This window comes from Podarcis filfolensis (assembly GCF_964270895.1).
Source record: "Podarcis filfolensis genome assembly, chromosome: 15".
Taxonomy (NCBI): domain Eukaryota; kingdom Metazoa; phylum Chordata; class Lepidosauria; order Squamata; family Lacertidae; genus Podarcis; species Podarcis filfolensis.
The window spans coordinates 34,527,656-34,542,612 of NC_139618.1; the positions used below are offsets into that span (position 1 = coordinate 34,527,656).

General features: G+C 42.7%; 1 protein-coding gene across 15 annotated transcripts in view; it reads right to left on the reverse strand.

Moving 5' to 3' along the window:
* The window catches only part of CAMK2B (calcium/calmodulin dependent protein kinase II beta), a 208,959-nt gene that overhangs the window by 64,132 nt on the left and 129,870 nt on the right, over positions 1-14,957 (reverse strand). For all 15 annotated transcript variants that reach the window (XM_083588539.1, XM_083588544.1, XM_083588538.1 and 12 more), the window contains exons 7-12: positions 7,611-7,713; positions 7,423-7,506; positions 5,525-5,619; positions 4,938-5,060; positions 4,058-4,141; positions 2,277-2,319 (exon numbers count right to left, since the gene is read on the reverse strand). In XM_083588539.1, coding sequence (XP_083444665.1) covers positions 2,277-2,319; positions 4,058-4,141; positions 4,938-5,060; positions 5,525-5,619; positions 7,423-7,506; positions 7,611-7,713 — 532 coding nt within the window. The remainder of the gene's footprint in view (positions 1-2,276; positions 2,320-4,057; positions 4,142-4,937; positions 5,061-5,524; positions 5,620-7,422; positions 7,507-7,610; positions 7,714-14,957) is intronic.

Consider the following 14,957-nt stretch of genomic DNA (forward strand, 5'->3'; position numbering starts at 1 on the left):
AGAGTATTAAAGCCCTATGATAATAATAATTGATTAGCCATTAATACCATTTCTGAGTTCTCTTCTGCGATTGCTCTGAAGCTATTGACACGAGGAATAGGAACCTAAATGCCAAGTCTGGAGGCCTCAGAGCTAGCTTAGGACACTGTTCACTCTGTAATTCTGTAACTACATAAAATCTGTGGAATTTGGCACTTGTCATAAAATTATTCCAGGGAAAAAGTTGGTGGTAGAAGACAGACGCATCGTACATTTTATCTGCTTTCCACTAGGAGGATCAGACAGGCTACCCTAGCTAAAATTCCAGGAGATTTTGTCAATCCCTCTAGCTATCAACATTCTGTGAGTAGTCTGTGAATTATTTTTTGCCAAAGATCACACTCCCCCCCCCCCACCCAACACTCTATGGCCATCTTTCCCTTCTCTTCCTCAACATCTTCAAAATGCCGCTTCTTCCTTGCCACTTTGTTCATCAACACCCAATTTCTGTCCAGAAATTTCAAATTCCACAAAGAGGAGGTATAAATTCTGTGTTCTGAATCAGACAGGTCACACTTCCATAGTCAGTATTCTCAATAGATACAGACATAGTATTAGGAAATGTGTGTTTCTTTCATGCTTGCAGAATTTGGATTTCCTAGTTGTGGAATGTGGATTCTGTCATTCTTCGCTATAAATCCATGGAGTCTTGATTAGGCCCATGGACAATGATGGGAAAGGAAGCCCTGCAGGAAAGTGAGGACGGAGAAACAGTGTGAGTGGGTGGATTCTCGCTTGAGGAATCTACTCAGCCATCATACACCCTCTTTTCTCTTTTAAAACGCAGAAGCTGATGGTAACTTTTCTAACCAGGGACAGCAGTTCCTCTCCCCTGGGATCAGCACTTTGCTTTTTTAGAAGCCTCTCTGATTGATCTGATGATGAGCATCAACCAAAACAGGAAATACCATTGGGGGCGGGTGGGGGGGAGAGAGACACACAATACCCCTGCATTTCAAGGAAAACCAAACCAGAAGGGTTAATATGCAACAGCTCAACACTTGTGCCTTTGTAGTGTCCAATCTACTATTATATTACCTAGATTTAAAAAAAAAAAATGCAACTGAAAAAATATGGAAGTAGCAGGAATACCATTTCAGATCTCAGAGGCAGGATCAAAGACATTTCATTGGAGTGGGGGCAGCAGGCAAGATTTGCAACAAAGCCTGAAAGCGAGCTCTTTGATACATATGAATATATTAAATTGCAATCAAGTTGTGTATTTTGAGAGCATTTGTTATGATTACTTTTTGTACTTCTTAAGAACTAGAAAAACAAGTGATCAAGAAGGATAATTACATGTAGCCTAGAAGACAAGAGAAATGGGGATTGGCTCTCTCCCAAAATGGCACAGCCCTGAGTGGAAAATACGCGGGGTGGGGGGCAGAGATAGATCCAGAAATCCTGGTAAACCTGCATTTCTGCAAGAACAGGGGCTGCTTCCAGACAGTCTCTATTTTCAGGTGGTATTCAATCGCATACAAGCAAATCCAAAGCTGACTGGGAGGTGTCACGGAGCAACACTTCTCAAAAGACTGGATCATTTGCAATACGGAAAGTGACATGAAAATGCACTAGGAAATGTGGGACTTGCATCATCTAACCTCTTCACAAACAAATCAGAATGAATGCTTTTTAAATAGCCCTCGTGGTCTAATCTCCCTGCAAACAGATGAGGATGAATAAATAGGTCATCTGGAATCATCCAGGGATCCGGAATATGCAGCACTAAATCAAACCGCTTTGACTGATTGTGTTGTTAAGGCTTTTGCAGAGGAGGGGAACGGCAGTGGGGGACAAGTACAGAGGTCGAAAGGAAGCTAGTCAAATTCTTGGAAGAAAGCATGTATGAGGAGGGCATTCCAGGGCACACTTGCTTTCTCTCATCTTGGCTTCATGTGCAGAGATGGACTTGACATCCAGTCAATGAAAATAGTTTTGTGTTCCATTCCTGGTCCCGACATACAACTTTCCGCATCGCAATACTGCCGTGCCAGAGAGCACCAGGATACGGGAAAGAGGAGAACGAATGTCACACACCAAGACCAAGGTTAATGAACAAAATCTATATTAGTGGAGCAGCTTTGACAGTCGTTGCACCTGTGAGGACCCATTTGAAGACTGCCTCAGTTAGAAGGTGTGCGAGTTAAATAAATAAACAAATTTAAAGGGAAATGGAAACTGCTGAAGTGTGAATAGGTGTCTTTTCTCTTCGTTAAGCAAAGCAAATCTCTCACCTGAAAAGTTTCTCGTTGCCAACATAGTGGTAAGAATTGCACCCTAAAAGAGAAATTAAAAAGAGATGTTGGGAGCAAGTCAGAAAGAATTTTTAGAAAATAATTTTTAAGCGCTTTTTTAAAAAAAGTATAACAGATGAAAAGGTTTTGGGGGGGAAGTGTGAGAAGAGTGAATAGGTTTGTTGTTGTTGTTTGTTGTTACCACAAATAGCAATACATTACTTAAAGGAAAAATGAATGTAACAGCAAGTTATAAACATATACAAACAGCAAATAATTTTATATCTAATCATTAGAGAAATCAATACTTAAATAGGCCATATCTCAGAAAACAACGTTTTACCCACTTTCCCAAATTATTAATTTCCAAATCAACTTTAACATCTCAGGGAAATGAAAAATGTAACACACATTAGAGATGTATCCTCTAGATCTGCTATGCTGAATAGTCTATCCAATTTTTTGTAAACTAATCTTGTCTTTGTTTCCCTTGCCTGCTCCTTAAATAATAAGTTAATTTTGCCAGAACTGCTTCTTCACAAACTTTTTGTTTTGCATACCAGTTATAGAGGGGGGAGAGAATAAAGTATGTCTGTGTAAACCTAGACTATGTAATGCAAGAGGAGCAAAAGTAATTTTCTAAGTCCTGCATCCTCATTTCTAAAGTGGCAGTGATAGGTCTGAGTTGTTCAATCTATTAGATGGGTCTGGCTAGGAATAATCCTGCCTTAGCATAAAAGACTGTGTAAAATGCTGGAGGACTTGCAAGTCTCTAAGAACCACTCTGAGACTAAAAATTCACACTGGTGTGTATTCCATCGCATTTTTAATTTCCCCCATATCTGAGAACATAAAAGGTAAAGGTAAAGGGACCCCTGACCATTAGGTCCAGTTGTGACTGACTCTGGGGTTGCGGCGTTCATCTCGCTTTATTGGCCAGCATGACTAAGCCGCTTCTGGCAAACCAGAGCAGCGCATGGAAACGCCGTTTACCTTCCCGCCAGGGTGGTACCTATTTATCTACTTGCACTTTGACGTGCTTCTGAACTGCTAGGTTGGCAGGAGCAGGGACCGAGCAACGGGAACTCACCCTGTCATGGGGATTCAAACTGTCGACCTTCTGATCGGCAAGCCCTAGGCTCTGTGGTTTAACCCACAGCGCCACCCATCTGAGAACATATCATGTGATAATTCACCACCATAACTTGTAGAGATGGTTGCCAACTTGGAAGGCTTTGAAAGGGGACGAGACAAAATGATGCAGCATAAAGTTACCAGTGGCTACTAGTTAAGATGGCTATATGCAGTTTCCAGGTCAGTATGCCCTTGAGCAAACGTCACTGGGAGGTTGGCCACTTTGGGAACAAGATGCTGGACTAGTCAGGTATCATGGAGCTTAGCACAGAAAGCATGATGCACCCACCTTCTAAACAGAAATATTATTTCAGACTGTAGTTTTGACCTCAGTTTGGGTGAGTTGGTAGTTTATTTCTTGTTTCATAGGAAGCTGCCTCATACCGAGTTAGGCCAATGATTCACCCAACTCAGTATTGTCCACACTGACTGGCAGTACTTCTCCAGGTTTTCAAGCAAGGAGTCTTTCCCAGCCCTAAAGATGCCAAGAACTGAAACTGGGACCTTCTGCATGCAAAGCCAATGTTCTACCACTGAGCTATGGCCCTCCTCCTAAAAGGTCTTACAAAAGGAATTTAGCAATGAACACCCCTGCAAGTTTCTGTTCTCATGTTTATCCGGAGTCTGTAATACACTCCTGTTCTTACCTTGAGCTTCCTTCTGGCATTGAACTTTTTCAGACACTCTACGGTTTCCTGTCTGTGCATCATGGAGGCCACTGTTGAACGTTGCTGTGGAAAAAATGTAAAAGTAAAATAGAGGTCAATGTTCGCAAAGCCAGGACATAAATATAGGAAGGAAAGGGGGGAAAGGAGCAAAAACGGTAGGGAAGAGAATACTGAGATATACACTGGAGTTTAATTCCCACAGAACCTCTCAGACACACCTACATGGCGCTTGTATGTGTGATTCTGTATGAAATTAAGGCCTGTGCAGTACCACAGAACATAACTGAGATGCAGTCTGGATCTGCTGGACAATGGCAGTCCTGTCAAAAAAACCCAGGCTATTATATCTATTGAGGATCTTGATCCTGTGGCTGCTATATGCAGCTCTTTTGGCCAACTTGCCAAAGTACGTTCAAAAGTTGGGAGTCGGATATCAAACCTGATGTGTGGTTTTATGGATGAGGTTGATGCAGAACCTTTGCCCAGAACAGGTCCACCCCTGGAAGCATCTTACAGATCAGGAAGCTGCTACCCTTCAATGGTTGTTGCATTCCACCTCCATTGTCCCTGACCACTGGCCAGCCATGCTGGTTGCGGCTGATGGAAGTTGGGAGTCCAACAACATTCAGAGGGCCACAGGTTCCCCATCCCTGCTATAGACAATGCTGGGCATCTGTCAAAACACCCCATATTACTTACAATCCTTATCATTTTTTTGCTACCACACGCAGCCTTAGAAAGCATACTGAGATCTCTAAGGAAATTAAATAAGGTGACTTCAGAGCCTCTTAACTATTCAGCCCTGAACGAGCAGGTGAATGTTGGTTATCAACAAGACAGGAGCATCAGTGACACTTACACAGACCCATGGATGTTTTAGAGCTTCATGAGCTGTGATTCTCTTTGCTGGATTGATGGTTAACATCTGGTTTATGAGGTTTTTTGCTTCGGGAGTGACTGTGTCCCACTCAGGAGAAGGAAACTGAGGATTAGAAGGCATTACACGAAGGTTATGGTCGAGGACACATCAGTATCAAAGAAGGAGAACGCTACCATCCAACAGGCTAGCATTTATTTTCAAACCCCTAAAGGAGCCAAATGCATCAGGAAGGGTTCCAGGGTTGCCCAGATTCCCCCATATCAGATCGGTCCCGTAATCTGGCTTGTGTGACCCATAGGAGGCCCTTAGAGCAGTAGGCATGAAATGTACTTTTTACACAATACACAATTTGAAAGCATACTGGCTCAGAGGCATCAGAAAGAAATGCAAGTGTTCCTAGCTTCTGTTAGAGGAAACAGCCTTAAAACGAGAGTGCATGTGACTCCTAGCCTGTTGCTCTGTTCCTTTGGTTCCCATCAGATTAATGCCAATGAAGAGGATTGTGCCATGAGAAGCATCATGTCAGCAATGTAATGAAAAACAGAAAGAAAGGAACCACTACTCACATCGTAGGCTCCAGCCTTAATCTGTTGGTACAGCTTGTGCTGATCCTCATCCCAGAAAGGAGGATACCCAACCAATAAGATGTATAGAATAACACCTAGGAGACAATAGGGGAGAGCAGCAAATTTAGAACCAAGTGGACCTAAACCCTGCATTGCATACTCTTACCATTCAGGCACAGTGGAGTAGGAGGAAGGAAAAGTGGAAATACACACATTTCCTGTTTGAAAACAAAGTTATGCAATTCTGAATCTTCTCATCCTGATGCCCAACCTACAGAGAAGCCTGTGTAGTGGAAGGAAAGGGTGCAGCCCTCAGTTTGGTATGGGCTAGCAATGGTCTCCGATGTTCTTCAGTGACTGACATCCAGGGCTAGAGCAGATGCATTGCTTGCAGAAGGTCCCAGGTACAATCCCTAGCTTCTCCAGACAGACAGCTGGGAAAGGCTCCTGTCTGAAACTCTACAGAGCTGCTACTAGTCAAAAAAATGAAAGGGTTGAGCTAAATCTGGGATGAGGAACCCATTCCAGTGTGTTGGGACTACAATTCTCATTAACCCTAGCCATTGGCCATGCCAGCTGGGGCTGAAGGAATCCAACAACATCTGGAGGGATACAGTTTATCCATCCTTGAGCTATATGGGCAAATAGCCTGACTTGGCATAAGGCAGTTTCCTAGGTTCAGTTGCATAGTACTTTCAAGGGCGTACAGATGAAGTACATGAGAATCCTTTGGTTGCTACCTAGTGTAAGACCTTGCCAGTGCTACAGCAGGAGTCCCTTCAGATGTCCTTTCTATTCTGCATTCATGAGGATTTGTGCTCATGATGCTATCAGGGCGGTCACAATCTATGTAAATACCAATTGTCTGCCTTTGTGCTCCTGGCACCTCTGCATTCCCCAAGTGCAGGTTGAGACTGTCTTGTAAATGTATCCTTCTGAAAGCAAGACTGGCAGCCAACTAATACCTACAAAATAATACCTATAAAATCCTATCTAATACAAATAGGAGGGTTCAATGATGAGAACAACCTTCCTATGCTTTAAAAAAAGAAGGGCTATTCACATTTAATACAGAATCGTCACATCGGAAATGGTCTACCCCACCTGCTTACTAGGTTGATCAAGGTGTTAGGCTATCTCTCTCACTTGCACTGATAGCTGTTACTTCAAAATTAATAGAAAAGTAACGGAGAGAGGGATAAAGAGTGTGTGGAGAAACTCAGCAACCCCAAATTTGAGGTAAAGCAACTGAGATGACTGAGTCATCTAGTGCATTAGTCTTCCAATTGTTGGGTCAGAAAAACTGACTACTGGGTCACAGTCAGAATTAAGGTGGGCCACAACAAAAGTACTATAAAGGGAGAAATCAAGAAATGAGGTCTCATATGCATGTTTGGGTCAAAGGTGTGTCCCACGTCTGAAAAGGCTGAAGACCTTTTCTAGACCACTGGAGCTGCAACTGGTTCACACCAGCAGCAGCAGCAGCAGCAGCAGCATTATTATATACTGTATATATGGCAAAAAATTAAAGTTTCCTCCTAATGCAGTTTTTAGTAGTTTTGTTGGTTTTAGTACTGTGGTGTTTTATTATGCTGTGAGCCACCCTGACAGTTCTAAAAATGAGGAAGAATATAAATCAAAGTACCTGTTGATAAGAACAAGGAATAAGCAAATGTTTGAGCTAAAGGTGGTCCCAGATCTGAAAATCTATACCCAGGGCTACTTTCTCTAAAGACCCATCTTCTGTAGCTTATCAGTTCTCTGCTTGTGACAGGCTTTTTCTGGATTGTGCAAGCTGAACTGTAGCTGGATGGTACTTTTATTGAGTAATAGGTTATATTGGAAATCCCCATTGCAATGCCGTGATTGTACTACCCTGTGGAAGAGCAGAGCCTTACCACATGCCCAGATATCCACAGGTTTGCCATAAGCTTCTTTGCGTAGAACTTCAGGAGAGAGATAGCCAGGAGTGCCTGCAAAGCCTGGGGGAGAAAGCAAAAATTGCCAACATGTGAGTTTGCACAGCTCCTGAGTCAGCAAAGCAAACTGAGAAAGGGGGAGGGCAGCGACTCCGTCCGGCACTCACCAAACCAGGCCTGCTGGTCTCCTTGCACCTCAATCGCCAAGCCGAAGTCTGCCAACTTCACCGCCGCTCCTTTGCATTTGCTGGCCAGAAGCAGGTTCTCCGGCTGTCATGGTGACCCAATTTAACACAGGTGCCATTTTTAATTGAGTAATGTAATGGTTTTGGTTTGGTTAAAAGTAAAAAAAGGAGGAAGGAGAGGAGAAAGAAACAGAAAGAAAACAACAACAACAAACAGTTTGCGGAAGCCGATTAGAAACTTGCAATCAATCCACCTCCCCCCCCAAAAAAATTGAAATATTGAAAAAAGAGACAAGCTATTATATGGAGACACCCCTGTCCCATAGCCAGGATAAGCAGGAGAATATTTTCCGGCAGGGCAGCCTAGTGTGAACTGCTATTGGGAGAGTTGGAAATGTTTACATCATGACTGGCCAGTTCTGCTGGTTCCAAGGTTGGTTTTATTATATATTATATAATGCACTGCTGTGCCTCTTAGGCTGCGAACCTGTACATACAGCTGGGAATAAACTCCACCGAGCTGACATGCAAAGGACTGCATTGTCAGTGGCACAGCATTTCTCCCTGTACTGTACTATGGACTCCTCTTGAGAGGCCATTCTAAACCACAGCACAATGTTTTTTGTCAATGGCACTTACCAGGAATTGTGGGGAAATACCCAATAGATTCAGGTGCCCAAGGCTATTGCAAAGGGGAACACAGAAACAGTTTAGTCCCTTTTATTACACACCAGGATTGACCTCAAGGCCAATCCAGCTGAGTACAGAAAACCAGTTTAGTTTAGTTTTTAATGAGTTTGAGTCAGGAAAGGCAAATTGATCTCTGTGGTTAAATCTGGGATTGACGAAATGTCCTGTAGATAGAGTCCTACATGCAAACATAGCACTCTTGATTAGAAGAACGCACACTCTTGTTTCACAGTATAGCAGTGGCTTTCATCCCTCATGGTGTAAAACTGGCCAGCACCAGGCACCTCCTAAAGCAGAGCTTTCCAAACTTCATGTTGGTGACACAGTTTTTAGACATACACCATTTTGTGACGTAGTAATTCTGTTTTACTAGCAAACCGGTGGGCTGCTCACTCCCTTTCTAGCTCCGGGAGGAGCACGGGGAGCGTTCACACTAACGTGTCGTGACACACCGTTTGGAAAGCTCTGTCCTAAAGCCTAGCCTTTTGAGACCCACCCAAGATCCTAATCAATTCCCTTTATAAAGAAAACAGCAGATACTAAAAAGGTGAAGAGGACTCTAGACACCAGGCACTGCCCAAAACAAGTGACCTGATGATTGGGGATAGAGGTTTTGGTTCCAGGGAAAAAAATCTCTGGGGAAGACTCAGTAGGTATGTTTTGCTCACCATACTTGGGATTGTTAAGAAATCTCCTATCAGGTGAGACTAGCTAGGGATCCTGAGGATGCATTTCCCTATAGCTTGTAGGTAGCTTTGCCTGCCTGAGTTATCTGCAGCCATTTGGCTCTAAGGGCCCCTGACTGCCATGCCTCTACTTTCTGCTTGCATCGTATTGTGACTGGGGATCTGTAGCTTTGTCTATAAAGGGCTGAACTGCCCTGGAGCAGAGAGTTGCACTAAGTGCTCTTCCACTCTTCCAATTCTACCCAGTTGCTCCAATTTTGACTGTAGAAGTGCAGATATACCTAATAAAGTTATATTGCTGTTGTTATTATTAGTTTAAAAAATCAGGTCCAATGAAGCTAAGGAACCATATCCCAGGCTGCAACGTCAAAAAGGAAAAACAGAGCATATAAATTGTGCTCTTGTTGTTTTCTAGTTTCCAGCTTGTAAACTGACAACAATGCAACAGACAACATTCTATCCACCAAGCATGCACAAGACAGGGCTCCCCTCCATTCCATCCTTTGTGTGGACCTTTTGGCTCCATCTGCTGATATTCATTAAGTTATGCTTTGCGTCACATTTCCTCTGGTATCTCCCAAGATTGTGATCTAGAGACTTCCAGACAGATCTGCTGGGAACCAGCAGAGACAAAAGAAGTTGCTAGTTAAAATATTCCCTAGGAATCTTTGGCAATGTTACAAACAATACAAGCAGGGAGTGTGCGCTAGCTCTGGCAATGAATTAGAGAAAAGCTGTGGCTGCCAATATGTGAACATGCATCTTTGTGCAAAGGCCATGCCCTGCACACTGTGCACATTTCTCCTTAATTGCTTTATGAAGAACACTATAGTGAAGAAACCTTGGGAGATTAAAAGTAGCCTAGATCCTCCAACTCACACACCCTATGAAAAGCATCAACACATCATGGCAATTTTCAAATGGGAAGCAGTATGAATTCCTAAGGAGCAATTCCCACTGAATACAACGGAGCTTACTTCCCTGTTAACATGCTCACGCTGCCCAACAAATAATCTATCTGACACAACAGCCATCTTTTTTGATTGGTCAATCTGGAAAGAATAATTATAGCTAGGAGGGCCCTGTTGCCTCACTATCCAATCTGATCAAATCCCAAATGGAAGTCTCTCATAAAACTGGAATCTAGAGGTAAAAGGTGACACACTGAGGCTTTTATTTTACTCCAGTTTTCTTTGTCTGTGTGTGAAGACAACACCTTTATTCAAAAACAGTCTTACCCTGGCAATAGTTGTTGATAACTTCCAGGTCCTATCTTCTCAAGATAGTCTACCACTAAAGACCCAGTTCCAGTCATCTTATCACTGAGACACAGCAGATTATTCAATGATACTTCTATAACCTTTGCCTTTACCAATCTGATGCCTTCTAGACATTTCAGACTACAATGCCAAACAGCCCCAGCCAACACAGTCTTGTTGGCAGAAGCTGATGGGGGTTGTAGTCCAAAATACCTGGAAGGCACTCTGTTGATGAAAGCTCCACTACTGAGCTGGGGTAAGGGACATATTTCCACCAAAGGGATATATTTTCCATCCCAGTGTCACTGTATCTAATCAGTATCACTTCTCATTTTAAGGGTTTCAGCTATACTACTCATCAGTGGGGACGTATTCAAGCTGCAGTGGCTGCATTAAAGCACCTTCCCACCCAAGGGCCTCCAATGCCACAGCCAAGCTTCAATTAATATGAAGGTCCCAATGCACACTATAAATCCAACTGCAAGAGTCAGTCCTAAGGCTCCCTGATGCCATACCACTATTCATTGTTCAAAACTCCTATTGTTCTAGGCACATTTTGCAACAGGGAATTTCATTAGCGCAAGTAGTTTCTGAGCTCTGGGCGCAGTACTGCGCCTAATATTTCAGATTAAAACTGCAGAGTGGAAGGAAAGGAGGACCTTTCAGCTACTCTCTGAAGACTGGAAAAGAGACCCTCTTAAGAATATTAGGGGGGTGGGCTAGACCATGTGAAAAAGGAACATAATATTTTAGCTGCAGTTCATTCATTTTCAGCTTTGTATTCATATTATATAAAAGTGTGCCTAGACATTCCATTGCCTAGACATTGGTGTGCCTAGACATTCCGCCTATAACCTAGGTTTAAGGTGCAATTTGGCACTTAGCTTTCATATCTCAGTTTCTAATACTGCCACTAGTTTCTTGGCCCAATTTACAAGAAATACCAAATTAGATGGCTCAATAGATGCAGGAAAGCAATTCTACCATTTATTCTCCAGTAACAAAGAATGCATTCCAGAGGTACCATCTTAGTTGCTATTTTTAACATTATTATCTATTTATACTATCTATCATAGCAATAAAGCATGGCTCTACATGCCAGAAACCAGCACCCTCACAATGATACCAAGTAGTTCCATTTGTAAAGACTGGCTCACACAGTATAAGGTAGAGATCACGATACTAAATGGTCTTGGTCCAATGTACCTGGAAGGCTGTCTTCTTCCCTATCAGGCCTGGTTCAGGGTCCTCAGTGCAACTTTATGAAGCAATGTACAGTCAACATTGTGAGCAATGCTCGCTGAAACTTCCTACAGGCACTTGTACTGTTGACTACTCAACAGTAGTCAAAAGCAATCAACTGTCAGCTAAGCCCACAAAATCTTCCTTGGCCAAAATTCTGATGTCCTCAAGTATTTTTTGGTCTTTATTCATTCGCTTAGCTATTAATCTAGCTCTTTACAAAAGGCTAGGAAATAAATTAAGGCATTCAACCAGCACAATTTAAATACATTCACCTACAATTCTAAAAACATATAATGTGGCAGCTCCATTATAAACAAGAGAACTCACCTCTAAGTAAATGTATGATTTGGGTGACAAGCTTTTTAACGCCACATGCTAGCAGCAGAGGAAATTATCAGCTAAACAGCCATCCAGTTCTTCTTATTTGATACATAGGGATTACACACCTAAACGGCAGTTTAATGATATACATAGACAGATTCTAGCCTGATTCTCCGCACAGTTTTAACAAATTGCTTTTGATTTTCAGGTTTTACATTTCCAAAGGATGAGCACCCATTGTTTCTTCAGCCCATTAACACTTGGTGTAACCTGCAGTCTTTTTTCAGCAGGCACAATCCAGCCTAATTAAATGGCATCTCATTCACAAAGGCTTATGGAGAAAGACTGGCTTATTCTATCTGTAAACGTGTATCAGTTGTATGAACACAATGAGTCAGTGAGACTGTGCTTCCTCATATATCAGCATGATGCAATAGCATTTAAATATACACATCTGTAGTCTGCCTTCACCTAAAACAAGTAGCAAAAAAGAAGTATCAAATCTGGATCCAAGGCTTTATTTAACTGCAAATCATCCGATGAACCTCCATCAGTAGTTACACTAAATCAAAGAGACTGTACCCTTTGTAGCAAAGGGCTAGTACAAGAGGAAAGCTAATCATATTGTTAGTAATTATTAACCATTTCTCCTACAGCAGTGACAAGGAACCTGTGTCATTTCAATGTCCTGCTGGACTCCATCCCCGACCATCCCTGACAGTTGGCCATACTGGCTGGGGCTGATGGTAGATGGAGTCTAACAACATATAGGGGGCCACAGATTCCCCATCCCTGCCTTACAGATTACCATAGATGTGTGTTTATCACCAGTACTGCATTTCAGCCAAGTATTATAGGCAAGAGCCCTGTTCCTTGGAATAACAGGTGCTCAGTTGCAAATTGTACAATCCCATGTGCAAGAACAGGGCAGGCAAGCGGCCCACCCATAGCCACAGGACTAGCCCATGCATGAAATTCTGGTTTAATATCTGATGGACTTCATTTCAAAACTGGTTAGAGAAAATATTTATAGTAACCAAGAATCAGAAGATCTTCCACATTGCTGCTACTAATGTAATATCATACACTATTCCCGAGAACATCTTTTCAGCAGCAGAACACTTATCAATGGGCCTTCATGCTTAAGTAACATTGTCCAAAGTTCTGGGTACATTTTTTTAATGGACACATAAAAAACAACAACTTGCCTCTGTCAGATGTTAGGTAGTTTCAGGCAAAACATGATTAGGCAATTTTGAAAAGAAAGCCATCTCAAGGAAAGGTCAATGTGCAAATGAGCCAAATAAGAACTTTGTGAATTGGTGAGCCCCAAAACGATGCATAAAAGAATCAGGCGTTGTTTGTGTTAAGCAGAAAGTTAAACTATTAACACATAACTTCTTTAATGTCAAATTTCTGTCCCAAAGCCCAATATGAAAAGTATCAGCAAATACAGTGGAATTGGAGTGAGAGGGGAAGCCCAGGATCTTTCTAAGTGCCAACAGAAACACCACACTACTTTTCAGCAAGTAGCGCCCGAGTACATATTGCACACACAGACACAGAGTTGTTATTGTAAATGTTCCCCATTATCTCATTGCCACTCTAACAAACACAGGCATTGCTGAACCTCAACTGTCCATTACACTCGTCAAAACAGGATCTCTTTATAATACTCCATGGCTCCAGGCCCAGAGTGTTGTAAAGAGACCAGACAGGGAGCGAACAAACAGAGAACAAGAATCCAATACGGTTAAGTCACAGTGAACAAATAATTTGCACACATTTAAACCAGACATAATGCATGCAAACATCTGGAGAGATGTTATATCTGTTTCATCTACTGCTCATGTTGGAGCCCTTGCCCCAGACACCCACCATGGGAGGAGAAAAAGTTTGGAAATGGTTGAGGGTGGGAGGATGAGTGGCTAAAAGGAAAGTGGAAAAAGGCAGGGAGCAGTTGGGGAACCGAATGAATCATTTATTGAAAAGCATTGCAATTCGGCTGTCCTAGACCCTACCATGTCGCCCTGGACTGCCACCTGACAGCTGCCCAGAAATCAGCTCTGATTAGCTAAAAAATAGTATGGGATGGGAGAAACACTTCACCATGCAGTAGGTAAACATAAAAATGCTTTCTTTGCAAGGGACTACATACCTGCCAATATTATGGGGGCAACCTCAAACAGTCAGGCACTGCCCAATGAGTGGCATATAACTGGGATTACAGAAGGCTTGGGAGTAAAAGAATTAGGAATGGTTGATAACACTTGCTCAGGCAGGGGTGCTACTAGAATAGAAATGAACAGCCCCAGGTGCATTAATAGACTATTCTAAAGCAAGTGAAGTCCTTTGTTAAGGACAATTTCTTTTGGGTTCCTTCCTGTGCTTCTTGGAGGGAGGGAGCTGCAGGTCGTTTCCCCCCACCCCACGGGCCTGTTCTATAGTGAGCGAAAGAAATCAGTTGTGCCAGCCCGTTGGCTGTGTGAGCTGACAAGGGCCAGCAAGCACTCATGCATGCTACGTCCTTGGACCATTGCAGTCAAAGACACATAAACACCCCTCCTAACCCCTGAAATGAGAACTTTCTGAACAAGCCCCGCTCAAAAGTGCTCCACTTGTCCTTTGCCTCTACATTAAGGGTGCAGTTTGTGAGTTTACCACCGTGTGGCAATAAACTCCGCATAAATGCTGCCTCCAACCATCTCTGCAGTGCCACTAATAAAGTTTAGCTCTGAAAAACTGTGGCAAGCACCAACAGCACTATTACAACAGAGCAAAAAGCTGAATAAACAGTGTGTCTGACTCAAACCTTATGACCACATCTAGAGGGGGTTAAAAAATGGGCAGTTTTCCCTTTGTTAAGATGACAGGTATCACCTGGTGTACAAAATATTGTTCCCCAATGGTCAGCCATGCCCGGGGAGGAATCACAGCAAAAGCTACAGTACATATGCAGGTATCATTAAGCTGATTTCTGATTGGGCTGTCACAGGGATGTCCTAATCCATCGTCAAGCAGTACATCACTGCTTTCCATTGGTCTGATTACTAGAGGATCCTGCAACAGGATTTTTAGGAAATTTGGTCTGAACAACTCAGAACTGATCCGCTTCTTTAAAAAAAAAA